This window comes from Rhinatrema bivittatum, chromosome 4 (genome assembly GCF_901001135.1).
Source record: "Rhinatrema bivittatum chromosome 4, aRhiBiv1.1, whole genome shotgun sequence".
Lineage (NCBI taxonomy): Eukaryota > Metazoa > Chordata > Amphibia > Gymnophiona > Rhinatrematidae > Rhinatrema > Rhinatrema bivittatum.
In genome coordinates this window covers 431,609,651-431,624,889 of record NC_042618.1, presented here as the reverse complement: position 1 = coordinate 431,624,889, position 15,239 = coordinate 431,609,651, and the positions used below count along the sequence as shown (strand labels likewise).

The 15,239-nt window shown below is 45.4% G+C and overlaps 1 protein-coding gene across 5 annotated transcripts in view; it reads left to right on the top strand.

Annotated features, from left to right (window-relative positions):
* Window positions 1-15,239, top strand: part of ITPR1 (inositol 1,4,5-trisphosphate receptor type 1) — a 450,198-nt gene that overhangs the window by 154,268 nt on the left and 280,691 nt on the right. For all 5 annotated transcript variants that reach the window (XR_003856666.1, XM_029601463.1, XM_029601465.1 and 2 more), the window contains 4 exons: window positions 12,214-12,465; window positions 12,839-12,980; window positions 13,329-13,482; window positions 13,988-14,172. Coding sequence is in view for 4 of the 5 variants with exons in the window: in XM_029601463.1 (XP_029457323.1) it covers window positions 12,214-12,465; window positions 12,839-12,980; window positions 13,329-13,482; window positions 13,988-14,172 (733 nt within the window). In the remaining variant the exon portion in view is untranslated. The remainder of the gene's footprint in view (window positions 1-12,213; window positions 12,466-12,838; window positions 12,981-13,328; window positions 13,483-13,987; window positions 14,173-15,239) is intronic.

The window sequence follows — 15,239 nt, the reverse complement described above, 5'->3', positions numbered from 1 at the left end:
TTTGTTTGTCTTGTGGAATGGCACAAAGAAGGATCAACATGCATCCAAGGAAACTATTGCCCGATGGCTGAAAGAGGCTATTTCATCTGCTTACATCTGCAGAGGCAGGCCTATCCCCGAGGGGCTGAAAGCACACTCCCTGGTTTCTCAGGCCGCTTCATGGGCTGAGAGTCAGTAGGAAATCTGCAGGGTGGCGACCTGGAAGACATTGGAAGACATTGCATACTTTTGCTAGTCATTATCGATTGGACGTCCAGACTCCGGATGTTAATAATTTTGGCAGTGGAGTCATTTGAGCGGGACTCTCAGGGTCCCAACCTGCGTAGGGAAGCTTTGGTAAATCCCAGCAGTCTGGACTGATCCGGGTATGAACAGGGAAAGGAAAATTGGTTCTTACCTGCTAATTTTCGTTCCTGTGGTACCACGGATCAGTCCAGATGCCCTCCCTGAACGAGGGTTTATCGCTCAGTTTTTTCCATGAGAGTCCGCTCTAGTACTCTGTTGGTAGCTGAAGGTACCAGAAGAAGTCAACATGTTACTCTTTTCTATATTCATGTTGCCCAAGGTTGGGCTTATTTCCATAATTACCTGGTTTGTCTTGTTGATCTGCCAAGTTAGTCTGCAGTGTTACTAGTTATCTGCTTTGAGACTGTTTATACTGAGGAGATGCAGGTGGCACACTGGTCTAATAGGGGGTGCTTTACAAGTTTTTCTCTGTCTCCATCTGCTGAAATGGAGGCAAAACCCAGCAGTCTGGACTGATTCGTGGTACTACAGGAACGAACATTAGCAGGTAAGAACCAATTTTCCTTTATGGGTGACCCGAACCACAACTCAAATGAAGTTTAAAAAAAAGCAGAAATAAAAGCCAAAAAAAGTAGAAAAAATATTTAAAAAAAACAAAAACAGTAAAACCAGCAAAAATGTGGGGTCACACCAAGCCCTGCTTCTCCCCCTAAAACCACAACTGCTTGTGCTCTTCCAATGGGACCCTGAAATTTGAACACCAGATCCCCCTCAAAATAAGTCTTGGAGCATCTTGCACCAAAAATGAAGTATGCTTCGGTCATTAATCTATATGTTCACTGTTCAGAGTACAGAGGAAATGTTTTGCTGCCTTGTGATCTTCAGTTCCTGTTCATACCCCAGATCGGCCCAGGCAAGTGGGTTTTGTTATCCCTGCCTTTAGATGGAGGCAGAGAATACAAGTTTTTCAGGCACTGCTACATAAACGAGAGTCCCTCAGTATTTCTCTGTCTCCAGCAGATGGTAGAAGTACAAACCTGCAATCTGGAGTTTTTGGGGGAAAAAAAAAAAAAAAGGATAGGAAAAGGGAAGAAAGAAAACAAGGAGAACAAGGGGGAGCCAGAGGTTGAGGAGAGAGGGGCACCCAGGCCCTGTCGTTACAACTTGAGACCCCTTTTACCATTCTTGGAGGTCCCGGAACACCTAAGGATCTGCTTCACCTGGATTCGAGGGGAGCAGCCTGAGCGGACCCACAACGAGGCCAACGAGTGACGTCAGTGCAGGGCGTCTGCTACCATAAAGGAAGCGGCAGACGCCGTGATACCTGGGGAGCCAGAGGTTGAGGAGAGAGGGGCACCCAGGCCCTGTCGTTACAACTTGAGACCCCTTTTACCATTCTTGGAGGTCCCGGAACACCTAAGGATCTGCTTCACCTGGATTCGAGGGGAGCAGCCTGAGCGGACCCACAACGAGGCCAACGAGTGACGTCAGTGCAGGGCGTCTGCTACCATAAAGGAAGCGGCAGACGGCGCGCAATTGCCGCCGGCGCGCTTCCTAAGCCGCGCGCTCCGTAAGGGGCGCGCCGGCTTGGTCCGGCTTAGGCCGGCGTAGGCTGGTAGGCGGCCTCGGACTTTGGCCTTGAATGAAAATCATTCCCCTCGTCTCCAAACCTGGATACGTTTGTGAATCGACAGAAGAGTGAGTAAAGACTTGCAGTTTTGTTATTAAATGTTTGTAATTGAACTATGCCGCATACTAAAAGAAAAGGTAGGGTAAGGCAGGATGCCTCAACCCCAGCCAGACCTACCTTGGTTCAAACAACACTAGTAGGTCTTTACTCAAATACAGGAAATAAGACCCCAGAGAGTCCCATTACAACAGAGGATATAGAGCATATGTCCTCTTTGTCGGGAGAGGTCAGTCTAAGTCCTGGGGTCCCAACCACACCCGCACCACCAATGCCTTATGTAATCACCAGAGAACCAGGTTTACCCATAGTACGGATGACGTCTGATGGGATTAACCCGTTTGAGGAGGATGATGGTGAGCTGATAGCAAGGCCGGAAGAAACGGAAGGACTTGATCCTCCAAAATAAATGGTGATGCGAAAGACTGAGCGCATAAGTGGGCAAGCTTTGGTAACTGGAGGAAGTATGCCAGCCCCTCTCCTTGGGGTGGACTCTAGACAAGATCTATCAAATGTAATAGAATTACCCTCTACTTCAAATGCAAATACTGGGAGTCCAAAGCATGTTTCTTTAGAGATGTTATGGTCAGCGATAGTATCTTTACAGAATAATATAGTGAGTTTAAATACCAACATAAAAGATATGCAATCCACGCTGTTAAATATAAGTCCTCTGGTGACAAATAATGACGTGGCTCTTGTGAAGGTAACAGAAGAAATTAATACAATAAAAGAAGTTCAGACATCGATAATAAAAGGAGAAAATATCTTAATTAAAAAAATAGAAAATTTGGAAAATGTAGTACGATATTGTAATTTAAGATTTGTTAATTTTCCTCAATGTAGAGTAACATCTCCAAAGGAACAACTTAAGCATTATCTTAGAGAAATTTTATCAATTACATCTGAAAATTTCCCCATAATCATGAATGCTTATTTTTTGAAGGAAAGAAATCCAAATTCAAACATAGAAGTACTTCCACAAGAGTCCACTTTAAATGTAACAGATCTATTAGAAACCTCATACTCTGCCCAAATTGAAAGAAGAGGAACATTAATGGTTAAATTTGCCAATTCTTCGGAAAGGGATAAAGTGTTAAAATTATTTATGCAGAATAGATCCTCTTTGTATTTGGGTCAGAAAGTATGGGTTTACCCTGACGTGGTGAAGGAAACTCAACTAAAGAGAAAAAAATTTATTAGTTTAGCAAATGTTGCCAGAACATATGGGTTACGTGTATTTATAAGATTTCCCAGTAAATGCATTATGTATGTGGATGGTACAAAATATATATATTATGATCCAACTGATTTAGAGAGATTTCTAGAAGAACATAGAAACCAGAGAGGGGGGGCAGAAACTCCGGATCCAAATGTTAATAGGGATTAAATGATCCTGTTTTAATTCTGTCTCTTTTTTTAATAGAATTGAATAATTTTGTTTAAAAAATGCTCTATGGCTCCCCACTCTGTTTAGTAACATGGAATCAGGACAATAAGTTATTAAGATTTAAGTTGTATAATTGTTATGATATGTGAGAAACTCATTATGTGTTCCTGATTCCTAAGAATTCAATGTAATATTGAATACGAATATGAATAGTTTTGTTTGTAAACTTAAATTCATAAATAAAGAATTAAAAAAAAAAAAACAAGGAGAACAAAAGAGTAGCATGAGAATTCATGAAAGTTCTCTGAGGTGTTAGTTTCCTTCATGGGCCATCCCTCAGGTCGAGCAGGGCGAGCATGGGGTTAGAGACCCCTGATTTGCCTCTACCCTCAGCTTTCCGAGGGGGGGGGCTGACAGTCAGGGGCCCCTGGTTTCCTTGCCCTCTCAGATGCCTTCTCTACCCCAGCCGGCAGCCAGAAGCAGGAAAGTATTTGTTTACTTACGTGTCTTCTTTTGGGGCCACTGCCTCTTTAAAAAAAAAAAAAAAAAAAGTACTGTGCAGAATCAGGGCTGTGCAAGTGGTTGAATCCTTGCATCCAGGAAAGGATCGGGGTAAGATGGAGTCCGCAGCAGTAAGTTGGGTCTGCTTGTTGGTTGAAGGACTGTCTGGCGGGAAATGGCTGGAATCGTGGCACACTTTTCTTTAGTGGGCCAACTGCAACAAGCTGTGCAGTGATGGTACCTCCCGTGATGTGAGAGAAAGTGTGCAGGACCTGTAGTTTGCCCAGTCATGCCTAAATTAGACCCTGTTGTGTGCAGCCTGTGTTTCTGGAGGTGAGGGAACCTCCACAGAGATGGCAGGCAGCAAACACACCCACTCAGCAGGACCTGTTCCGGAGGCCTCGGTTGGTGGTAGTTGTGGCTGGGGGGGGGACAGAGAGGGCGGTGGCCATTTCTTCTGCACATGGTGGAAGGCAGGCAGTGACTAGGGAGCCCAGGGATTCCCCGCCACCTCTCTCTCCAGTGTGTCAGGATGCGATAGAGGATCGAGAGGGGGCAGGGGAGCTGTGTAAGGAGGCTGTGGATAGGGAATCTAGTGACTCTGAAAATTTTTCCATATATTTCGTTCTGCTGCTTCATAAGGCCTCTCTGGCAAAACAGGGAGCAGGACATAAGCGCTTGTCCGCAAAGAAGCCTCGATCTTTTGCGCAGATTAGACCAGGGTGTCTGTGTCAACTCTTGGGGCTGGGATGTCCGTTAGGTGGAGATGAATCCTCGGAGAATTCTCGGAGAATCCTCGGAGAATTCAGACAATCTTCAGGAAGATTCGGGAGATGACCCTAGAGAGGATCTGATAGATGATCCAGGAGATGATCCAGTGGCTGATCTTGGAGATGTGCCTGTGGGTGCTGTCTGTTGCGGATAAGGATACAGAGGAGGTTCATGCCGCAGAAGATGATCCTAAGGTTATTAGATTGTTCCGTAAGGAGGAACTGCGTCCTGTTATCCATATTTGCTAGAGGTACTGGGAATCAAGGTCACTCAGGAAGAGTCCGACAACGAGGGGATAAACCCGGTCCTAAATGGGCTGTGTGGGCCTCCGAAGACTTTTTCATTACCAAAGAAGGAGGTCTGAGAGTGGGATATTCCTGAAGGGGGCCTTAAAGTAGCCAGGACTATGGCTAAGTTGCACCCTTTGCTGGAAGAGGCATTGGATCTTTTGAGGCCATCAAAGTTGGATGCAGCGATGTCTATGGTGACTAAGAAGGACTGCCATCCCCGTGGCAGGATCTGCCGCATTGAAGATGTCCAGGACTGAAGGCTGGAGATTCAGTTGAAGAGGATGTTTGAAGTCTCGGCTTTGAGCCTTCGGGCAGCAGTTTGTAGTAGCCTGATTTAGAGGGTTTGTTTGCGCTGGATGCAGAATGCGCAGGACAAGAATTTGAGTGTGGCGTCTGACTCAAGCAGGGAGCCTGGTTGGAGGATGGGGTGGCTTATGTGGCAGATGCAATGTATGACTTGGTCAGGACATCTGCTAGGAGGATGGTTTCGGCGGTGGCAGCTCGGAGACTGCTGTGATTGCATAACTAGGCTGTGGATGGGTGGTCCAAGTCACAGCTGTATAATCTTCCTTTTAAAGGAAAGCTGTTAGTCGGAGAGGATTTAGAGCAGTTAGTGAAACAGTTGGGCGAGTCAAAAGGAAATAAGTTGCCTGATGATAGAAAGGTCGGAAGAAAGACTTTCCTGCTGAGATTTCGTTTTCGAGAGGTGAAAAGATTTCACTCCAACAGGAGTTCTGTGGCTTTTGGGCAGAAGCAGGATTTAGGAAGACAGCAGTCCTTTCAGGAGGCACATAGAACCTCCCAGGACAGTTATGGTCAAGGGACTGGAGGGGCTAAAGCCTCTCAATGAGGTTAGACTGGTCAACTCTTCCTTGGAAGCTGTTGGGGGGGAGAGATTAGCCTGCTTTTACAAAGAGTGGACCAAGATCAACTCGGATCAATGGGTTCTGGAGATGGCTAAGCTTTAGAATTTTCTCACCCTGTCAAGGAAACCTACATGGTGTCCCTTTGCACCTCCCACATCAGGTGAGAAGCAGTTCAGGAATTGTTGCAGCGCTTGAGGTGCCTGAACGTGATTGTCCCAGTTCCTGCAGAGGAGCAGACAAAAGGCAGTAATTCCATGTACTTTGTAGCTCCCAAAAAGGAGGGCACTTTCGGCCCATTCTCGATCTGCAGAAGGTCAATATGGCATTGAGGGTCTTGTGTTTTCAAATGGAAATGCTTCGGACCTTGATAGTTATGGTTCGCAAAGGAGAGTTTCTGGCATCATTGGATTTAACAGAGACCTATCTTCACATCCCGATTTTGTTCAGAACATCAGAAGTTTCTGAAGTTCACGGTACTGGGGGAGCACTTTCAGTTTTGGGCTCTTCCCTTTGGGTTAGCGATGGTGCCACAAATTTTCACGAAAGTGAATGGTGGTGGTGGCTGCAGTGCTCAGGAGGGAAGGGATTCTAGTTCATCCATACCTAGACAACTGGCTGATCGAGTGAAGTCGAAAGGGGAGTGTCGTAACTCAATTTGGCGGGTCTTTGCCAAGTTCATCACCCAGCCCAGAGACTGCAGCAACTCAGAGCCATCTGGAGCTGTCCCAGTCGTTGGAATATCTGAGGGCTTGGTTCGAGAACCGAATAGGGAAGGTGTTCCTTACCTTAGACAGGATTGTGAAGTTGCAGACTCAGATGCATTGACTACTTCAGTTGGCCGTTCTCTGCCTCCATCTGCTGGTAGGGATGCAAAACCCACCTGTCTGGACTGATCTGTGGTATTCCAGGAACGAAAACTAGCAGGTAAGAACCAATTTTCCTATATCTTCGTATGACCATCCAGGATAACCTTGTGTCTTGCTGGATACAGCATAGCATACACTGCACCCATGCTTTCTCAACTAACTTCATGTCACAAACTCCTGTTGCTGATGCTGAAGCTCGGCAGAAAAGTCAACTTCCGCAAGGAGCTTATCTCCAAAATCATGCAGTCTGATAATCATCAGCCTCAGATTTTTATTTTCCTCTAGTGCCATCCCAAGTGAGCAATGAGAAAAGTCTATTTTAATTCTGTCATCTTTAACAGTATTAAGTACAACAAGCATAGTGGGGTTTAAGAGTTCATAACACATTTTTAGCCAGATAGACTAAAGAAAGTTATTGATATCCTTGGACGTGAATAAAAGGAATTAGGTTTACTTTATGGGATCTGCCAGGTACTTGCGACCTGGATTGGCCACTATTGGATACAGGATGCTGAGCTCAGTGGATCTGGATCTGACCCAGAATGGCAATTCCCAAGTTCTTGCCATTAGGAGACAATCTGCATCTGTCTCGACCTTTCCAACTTCTCAAGGAGACCAACCACTGGGATATTCTTTCAGCAACTCCTATTTTTGTTTTTAAATTGTATCACTTTTCTGCCAAAAACTTAAGAGCACTCCAGCTTGTCAGTCTTTTGGCGGGCTAACATGAGTCCTCCACTCCTCTCCACCCCAAAAGAAAACCCTTCAAATCTGCCATCTCTTCGACTGAGCTACTTTTTTTGCAGCAATCTCAAGTCTTGAATCTGGACCTGTATGAATCTTGCTGGATAGTTGAATCAACGCCTCTTTTATAGCAGTGATTGTACTTGTGGGAAGAGCTGGATCGGTAATTTCAAGCTCCTCCGGAATGCATGCTTTTAGGCTCTGACTTTCCACCTGACTTCTTCAGTTTCCCCAGACCACATTGTAAGAGTGGAAAATGGCATTTAAGGTGAATGCTTTTTAAATGTACTAAAAGGATTCCTTCCAGGGGTTACCTGCAGGAGCATCACACATAATCACCTTCCTTCGCTGAGAGATCAAATGGCCTGCACTGCTTTAACAACTTTGAATAATTGTGGGTCCCCTGTAAATTTTATCACTTCACACGTTCCATTTTCTAGATCATTTATGCATATGTTAAACAGCTTAATCCTTATACATATCCCTGGGACACTCTTTTAACTAGATTTATTTAAAATGATCTTCCTCTGTTCCTGCAGTCCACTGGTTTCAAGATCCTACACAGTCTTTACTTTGATAGTGACACCATTAATGTACTCTTCACTGAGGTCAGATTAACTATCTTGTAGCTTCTGACCTCTTCCCTGTTACCACTTTTATGAAAAGGAATGATAGTCTACCTGCTCCAGACCCCTTTATCTCCAAAGACAGACTGAATAGAATTGTTAATAGACCCACCAGGACTTTTCTGACCTTCCTTAAAATCCTGGGATGTATGCCATCTGATCCTAAAGCTTTGTCTACTCTCAGGTTTGCTAGTTTCATGTGCCAATACTTTTTTTTTTTTAATGAATGGAGAGAGGAAGAACCAGTAATAAAAAAGAAAGTGATAATCCCCTTGTACAGGTCCCGGGTGAAGCTTCACCTGGAGTACTGTGTTCATTTCTGGAGACTGTATGTCAAAAAGGATAAAGACAGGATGGACTCTGTCCAGAGCAAAGTGACCAAAATGGTGTGGGGGCTGTATTGGAAGATTTATGAAGAGAGGCTGAAGCATTTAAATATGTATACCCTGGAGGGAGAGGAGGTGAAGGGGAGATAGGATTGAGAACTTCAGATACCTGAAAGGTATTAATGATGCACAAACTTCAGACCTTATCCACTGGAAAGGAAATTGTAGAATCAAAGGATTTACGAAATGAAACTCCAGTGGGGATGAGACTGAACCGACATCAGGAAATATTTCTTCAGAGTGCGGTGGATGCCTGAAGTGCCCTCCCAGAAGAGGTAGTGAAGACAAAAACAGTAAATGAATTCAAAAGAGAATAGGATAAAACCACAGCCGATCCCCTAGAGCAGAGCTTTCCAAAGTGTGTGTCGCGACACTTTACTGTGTCGCCTGAGGTGTGCCAGTGTGTCGCGCAAGCCCGGTGCACGTGACACACCGGCAAGTGGGAACCAATGCAGCCGCCGGTGGACCTCATCCCACTGGTGGCTGAGCAGTGAAGTTTCGCTGGGCTGTGTGCCGGAGACACACAGCATGAAGATCGGTGAGCCGTGGTGGAACTTACCGTATTTTTCGCTCCATAAGACGCACTTTTTTCCCCCAAAAGTGGGGGGAAAATGTTTGTGCGTCTTATGGAGCGAATATAAAAAAAAAACAAACAAAAATCTAACAAACCCTCCCCCCCCCTGCTGACTCCCCCAAGACCTGCCGACTTAATTTACTGCAACCCCCCACCCTCCTGACCCCCCAAGACCTGCCAAACGTCCCTGGTGGTCCAGCGGGGGTCCGGGAACGATCTCCTGGGCTTCGGCCGTCGGCTGCCAGTAAACAAAATGGCGCCGACGGCCCTTTGCCCTCACTATGTCACTGAGACCGACCAATAGCAGCGGTCGGTCCCAGTGACATAGTGAGGGCAAAAGGCCATCGGCGCCATTTTGATTACTGGCTGCCGACGGCCCACGCCCAGGAGATCGTTCCCGGACCGCTCCTGGACCCCCGCTAGACCACCAGGGACGTTTGGCAGGTCTTGGGGGGGGTCAGGAGGGTGGGGGGTTGTAGTAAATTAAGTCGGCAGGTCTTGGGGGGGGTCAGGAGGGTGGGGGGTTGTTAATTTAAAGGGTTGGGATGGGGTTTTTTTTTGGGGGGGGGGGGGGTTCCCAGAGAAAGAAAGTTTTCTGATCTGGGGAGTGGACCGAAATGGCCCTCCCCAGACCCGAAAACAAAATGGGGAGAAAAACAAAAAGCTATGCACTCCCCTAATTTGCTCCATAAGACGCCCAGACGCAGAGCCGGTTTAGAACAAATTTTTTTTTTTTTATTTTCCCCCTCTGAATCCTAGGTGCGTCTTATGGTCAGGTGCGTCTTATGTTTGGGGGAATTTCAGTGGATGCACAGAGTTACAGAACTGGAGGTGCAGGATTTATATTGACATTCTGTCCCTTCCTATAAATTCCAGTCTTGAAACTGGCCAGCTTTTTAAAATTACGCAGAAGACCCTTTGGACTTTCTTATTAACACCAAATATTCAAAATCTGTGTTTATCCCATCAAGCTCATATATCTCATTAAAGAGGTAAATTGAATAACACAATAACTTTGTTTTATTATTGTTATTCATAAATTAGAACAATAACATTAAGCTTGGAATATTATATATTTTTAATATAAATGAGAGGTTTTCACAAGATAGGTTGTGTCGTGAAACATTTTATTATGTATATATTTAAGGAAACATACATAAATTGTCGAAATACATTTAGTTCGTTTAACCTTTAACCTCTGGTTTGCTAGTAAACTGAATTACTGTGTCCCGAAATTATGTTTAATACCATAAGCAATTTGCTGAGCAGATTGGATGGACAATTTGGTCTTTATCTTCTGTCATTAATTTGTTACTATGGGGTGACATCCACCTCATCATATGTACCCCTGCCTATCCGTTACCAATCCCTGTCTAATCTTCTTATCTTTACACTTATATTAAGCATCATTGGTCTCAGAAGACCATCTGGAGCAGTTTACAGCATATTAAAATAAAATTCCTAATTATAGCTTATGTTTAAATCTGTTTATTGAAAATTAGCCAAGCTGTAACACACTAACATTATATAATAAACCATGCAAATCCTGGAATACATTGCCAAATACATAGCAACAGAAATGTCTGCTGCAGGAGAAGTTGATTCTTCTACTCTGTACAGCCAGTTCAAAACCAAATCCCAAGATAGCTGTTTTTATAGTATAAATCTTTCAACCCTCCCCGACCCCCATAAATATGGCTTAATAAATATTCATAAAAAGCAATTCAAACCGTAAAACCAAAGTACCTACCTCTCACTAGCAAATGGCCAGCCAAGTTTATAGCTTAAACTAAAATGCAAAAAAAAAAAAAAAAAAAAGAAATTAGTTATAATAAATAACTAAACAGCAGCACCCAGGACAAATAAATGCAAAACACCCTATGCCAGGTTCTTGATGAACAATGAGTAAAAGTATTCATTTTGTGAGTCTCCCTACTGTAGTCTAGAAGACTCGGTCTGTTTGAATTGAAATCTTTCTTTCACTCCCTTGCTTTCCTTTGGATCCATTATTTGTTGCTGAATTTTATGTTTAACCAGGATAAGTCGGGTGGTTTCAGCAGACTGCTGTTCCTTATCAATCTCCGAGAGAGGGGGCCTTACTGGTTCAATAAATCTTATGTAGGGATTGCAGAAAGGTCAGAATTCTTAGGTGGTTACTTAAGGAGAGATTTCCTTGCTCTATCCCATTATGGGGTCGATGCAATATTTATGCACAGAAAGCGAGCGCTGAACAGTCGGCGCACACTTTCTTCACGTGCCCCCAGGGGCCCCTCCTGGGGGCGCCATGCAATGTTTTGCGTTAGCAAGAAGGCGTTTAGGGTCGCTTGCGTACCCCTAGCGCCTCCTTGCTAACGAAAGCCCGAATGCGTCTGCTGTCCGCCGGTTAGGAAAACCGACATTCAGTTTATCGGCGTCGGTTTCCCTAAACGCCGCACGGACAGGGGTTCAGGAAATGAGCGCTTGTCAATTGAGCATTTCCTGCACCTGACTGCTTTTTTTTTTAACTTTTTTTTTTTTTAATTTGTTTTAGTTTACTTTTTCCTCCTACTTAATATTGCAACGATATTAAGTAGGAGGCAGTACAGAAAAGCAGTTTTTTCTGCTTTTCTGTACTAGTTTTAGCAGCGTTCAGCTATTAACGCCTGCTCTGGGCAGATGTCAATTTCTGATCACTAAAATGTGCGTCCTAGAAGTACATTTTTTTTGCATTGGAAGTGAATAGCTAATAGCATCATTCACATATATTTGCATGTGATGAGCGCTATTAGATTCACTCCATGTTGGATGTGCATTGTAGAGACACTAATCCCCTTATTGCATAAGGGGATTAGTTAGCGCCTATACAACCCATGTCCAGTAGCGGGTTATATAGTGTGTTTGGCTCCTATGTGCTTGAGATCTGAGGAAGGCCACAAGAATAGTGTGGAGTCTGCACTACAAGCCCTGTGAAGTGAACTATTGGGCCATATGTATATTTACACTGGTAAAAGGGAAGATGATGTGCATTTTATACTTCTGAGGAACTTAATATGAAATGGAGGCATTTTGCAGATAAAAATGATTTTAGGGCATGGCAAAATGATTTTAGGGCATGGCATTTGAATAGGGCTAACATAGGGAAGTTATTTTTATGGAATATACCCTCATATAGAGCCTGCTGAACTACCTTTGATAGGACCTTGGTTGACATTGTAATTTTTGATGTTTGGGTTGATAGCTCTGCAGCTGCTGCTGGATGTTTCTGATGGCTTTTCCCTTCCCACCAGATATCAGCTGAATCTCTTTGCTCGAATGTGTCTGGACCGGCAGTATCTCGCCATCAATGAGATCTCTGGTCAGCTGGATGTGGACCTGATCCTTCGCTGCATGTCAGATGAGAACCTGCCCTATGACCTGCGTGCTTCCTTCTGTCGCTTGATGCTGCACATGCACGTGGATCGTGACCCGCAGGAGCAGGTCACACCTGTCAAATATGCTCGGCTCTGGTCTGAGATCCCCTCAGAAATTGCCATTGACGAGTAGGTGCTTTTAATGTACTAAGGACAAACTTTGCTGTAACGGTGGGTCCTACGTGTCTACTGTGAAGATACAGAGCTCTGGTATATGCTGTGTGGGCCCTGCATTTTAGGATGCAAGGCCCCACCCTTGAGCAGAAAGTTATTGTAGGCTTTGTAGCTCTGGATACATCCAGTGCCAGACAATTACAGAAACAGAAGTAGGGGGGAGGGAGCCATTGGTCTGCTGGCCTCTGGGGAGGGAGGGGATTTTGATGCGCTATCTCTGGAAACAGGGGGTGTGGGTATGGGAGAATGAAAGCTTTGATGTTACTAGCCCTGAGCGGAGACATGGGGAGGATTTAGAAGGTGTAACTAAAGCAAATCTTTTTCTCAGCTATGACAGTAGCAGCACATCGAAGGATGAAATTAAGGAACGATTTGCACAGACCATGGAATTTGTGGAGGAGTACTTGCGAGATGTGGTGTGCCAGAGTTTTCCATTTTCTGATAAAGAGAAAAATAAACTTACTTTTGAGGTAAATCTCAGCTGTGAAATTTTTTTTTTGTTTTTTTTTGGCAGCTGGTTCCCCTGCACCAAGAAGGTGAGACGGGTGCAGACCATCGTATATTGCAGAACACCCCAACTCTGCAAGCACCTGTGCCTGCCTTATCTTTATAGGGGTGGAAATACATAGAAATGATTGGGAGGGGTGATTGTAGGTGTTTATCTCCACAATCACAGGGTATTGGCTGCAAGAGGAATGGGGGGGGGCCATGTCTGGAGGGAGTGGAGATGGTCATGTGCTGTCCACTGTGGTGTGATAGTGGAAGAGGCTGTTTCTGGGGGGAGTTAAAATATTCACACGGTGTCCGTATTTTAATAGGTTGTGAACTTAGCCAGGAACCTCATCTACTTTGGTTTCTACAACTTCAGCGATCTTCTGAGATTAACCAAAATTCTCCTGGCTATTTTGGACTGCGTGCATGTGGTTCCACCCTTCCCAGTCAGCCAGATGGTGAAGAACGAGGAAAATAAAGGTCAGACTACTTGGAGGATGGATGTTTGGCTCTTAAACTGCATCACCTGCCCTTGTTTCCCTTCCGCTCCCCCCCCCCCCTCTCCCCGGGCTGCTCACTGAAGATTTTCATTGATGAGAAACTTCATGACCCTTAACCCCACTGTGTCATACTGTGCCTGTTCTCACAGGCTGGCGTGTGACAAGTGATGGCTTTTCAGAATGATTTTGAATTCAACACAGTGAGGGAGTTTGGTCAATACTGGGGGTGCTCAAGCTGAACCTGCGCCTGATGTCGCCAGCAGGATCCAGGATAGCAGGTCCCTGAAAGTTACTGACCTGTACTGGTGAGAGCAGATGTTCCTTAGAGAGCTAACTCTGCCAAGCTGAATGAGGGAGCTTGTCATTGCTGTACTAACTACGCATGTGTAAATCTTAGGGGTAGTGTTTGGAGCACTCATTACAAAACTTTACCTTGTGGCTTACCGAAGCCTGAACATAGTCTGTCTTTCTGGCTGGGTTTATAGGAAGCAACGTGATGCGCTCCATCCATGGTGTTGGTGAGCTGATGACTCAGGTGGTCCTTAGAGGCGGAGGTTTCCTGCCCCTGACCCCTCTCGCTGCTCCACAGGGTAACGTGAAGCAGAGGGAGCCAGAGAAAGAGGACATTCTAGTCATGGATACCAAACTGAAGATCATTGAGATACTGCAGGTATGAGGGGGGAGGAGCAGTACGCTGGTATTTCCTGCTGCAGTTCAGGATTGCCATACTGCAATTCAGCAGTCAGTACAATTAAGATCTTAGAAAAACAATCTGTAACAAGTCAGACTTTCAGGCCATATTTTTGCCTATTGTAATGAGGAAAACATCTTATAGCATAAATGTCATTCCAGTATGTACCAGGATCAGTCCAGAGAAGTGGGTTGTGCATCCCTACCAGCAGATGGAGTCGGAGAACAAAGCTTTGGGCACTGCCATATATACTAGAGTGCCACCTGTAGTCCCTCAGTATTTCTCTGACTCCAGCAGATGGCAGAGATGCACTCCTGCAGTTTTTAGTTGTATTTTTAGTTAGAATTTTTTATTGCCTTGCGATTGCTTCCTGAGGTGTTAAGCACCTTCGTGGGCCATCCCTCGGTGGAAGCCGGGCGTCCGGGGGATTGGACATCCCTGTCAGGGTCTCGTCCGCTCCAGGTTAGTGTGGGCAGGCCAGGGGCTCCTGGTTACGCGATACTGGCATTGCTGCAGCTGCTCCCTTCATCCCAGCCATTTGAAGCACCTCCTGTTTGAAGTAAAGTATTTAAAAAAAAAAAAAAAAAAGAGGAGGGTGTACTGTTTAGGTCTCTGCTCTGAGGTAAGGAGTTCATGCAGTGAGATCGGGCCCGAGCTGGCTGTGTGGGGAGGCTGTTAGTTTAATTTCCCTTCGGCTCCAGACTGCCGCAGAAGGGACGGGGTGAGTTTGATTTCCTTCTCCTCTCTCTTTCGCGATTAGGTTTTTAGGCGGGGATTGGCACTTTTGTCGGTGGCCCGACGACTCGAGAAGGGTTTCTTGCTGATGATTTGTTCGCGTCGGGGGGGGCGGCTTTTTTCCCGCGCGGCAGCAATTTCTTTTTGGCGGCCATTTTTTCTTGTTCTCATGGCGGCGCGGTTTCAAGAATGGCGCTACGCACTAAATTGCCGGCCTGTCGTGTGTGTGGCACGCGTGGACAGGCCCTGAACGTGGCGCTTTTATGCCCTGAATGTGCAGAGGAAGCAGGGGATTTGTCGGGGCCGGAAGG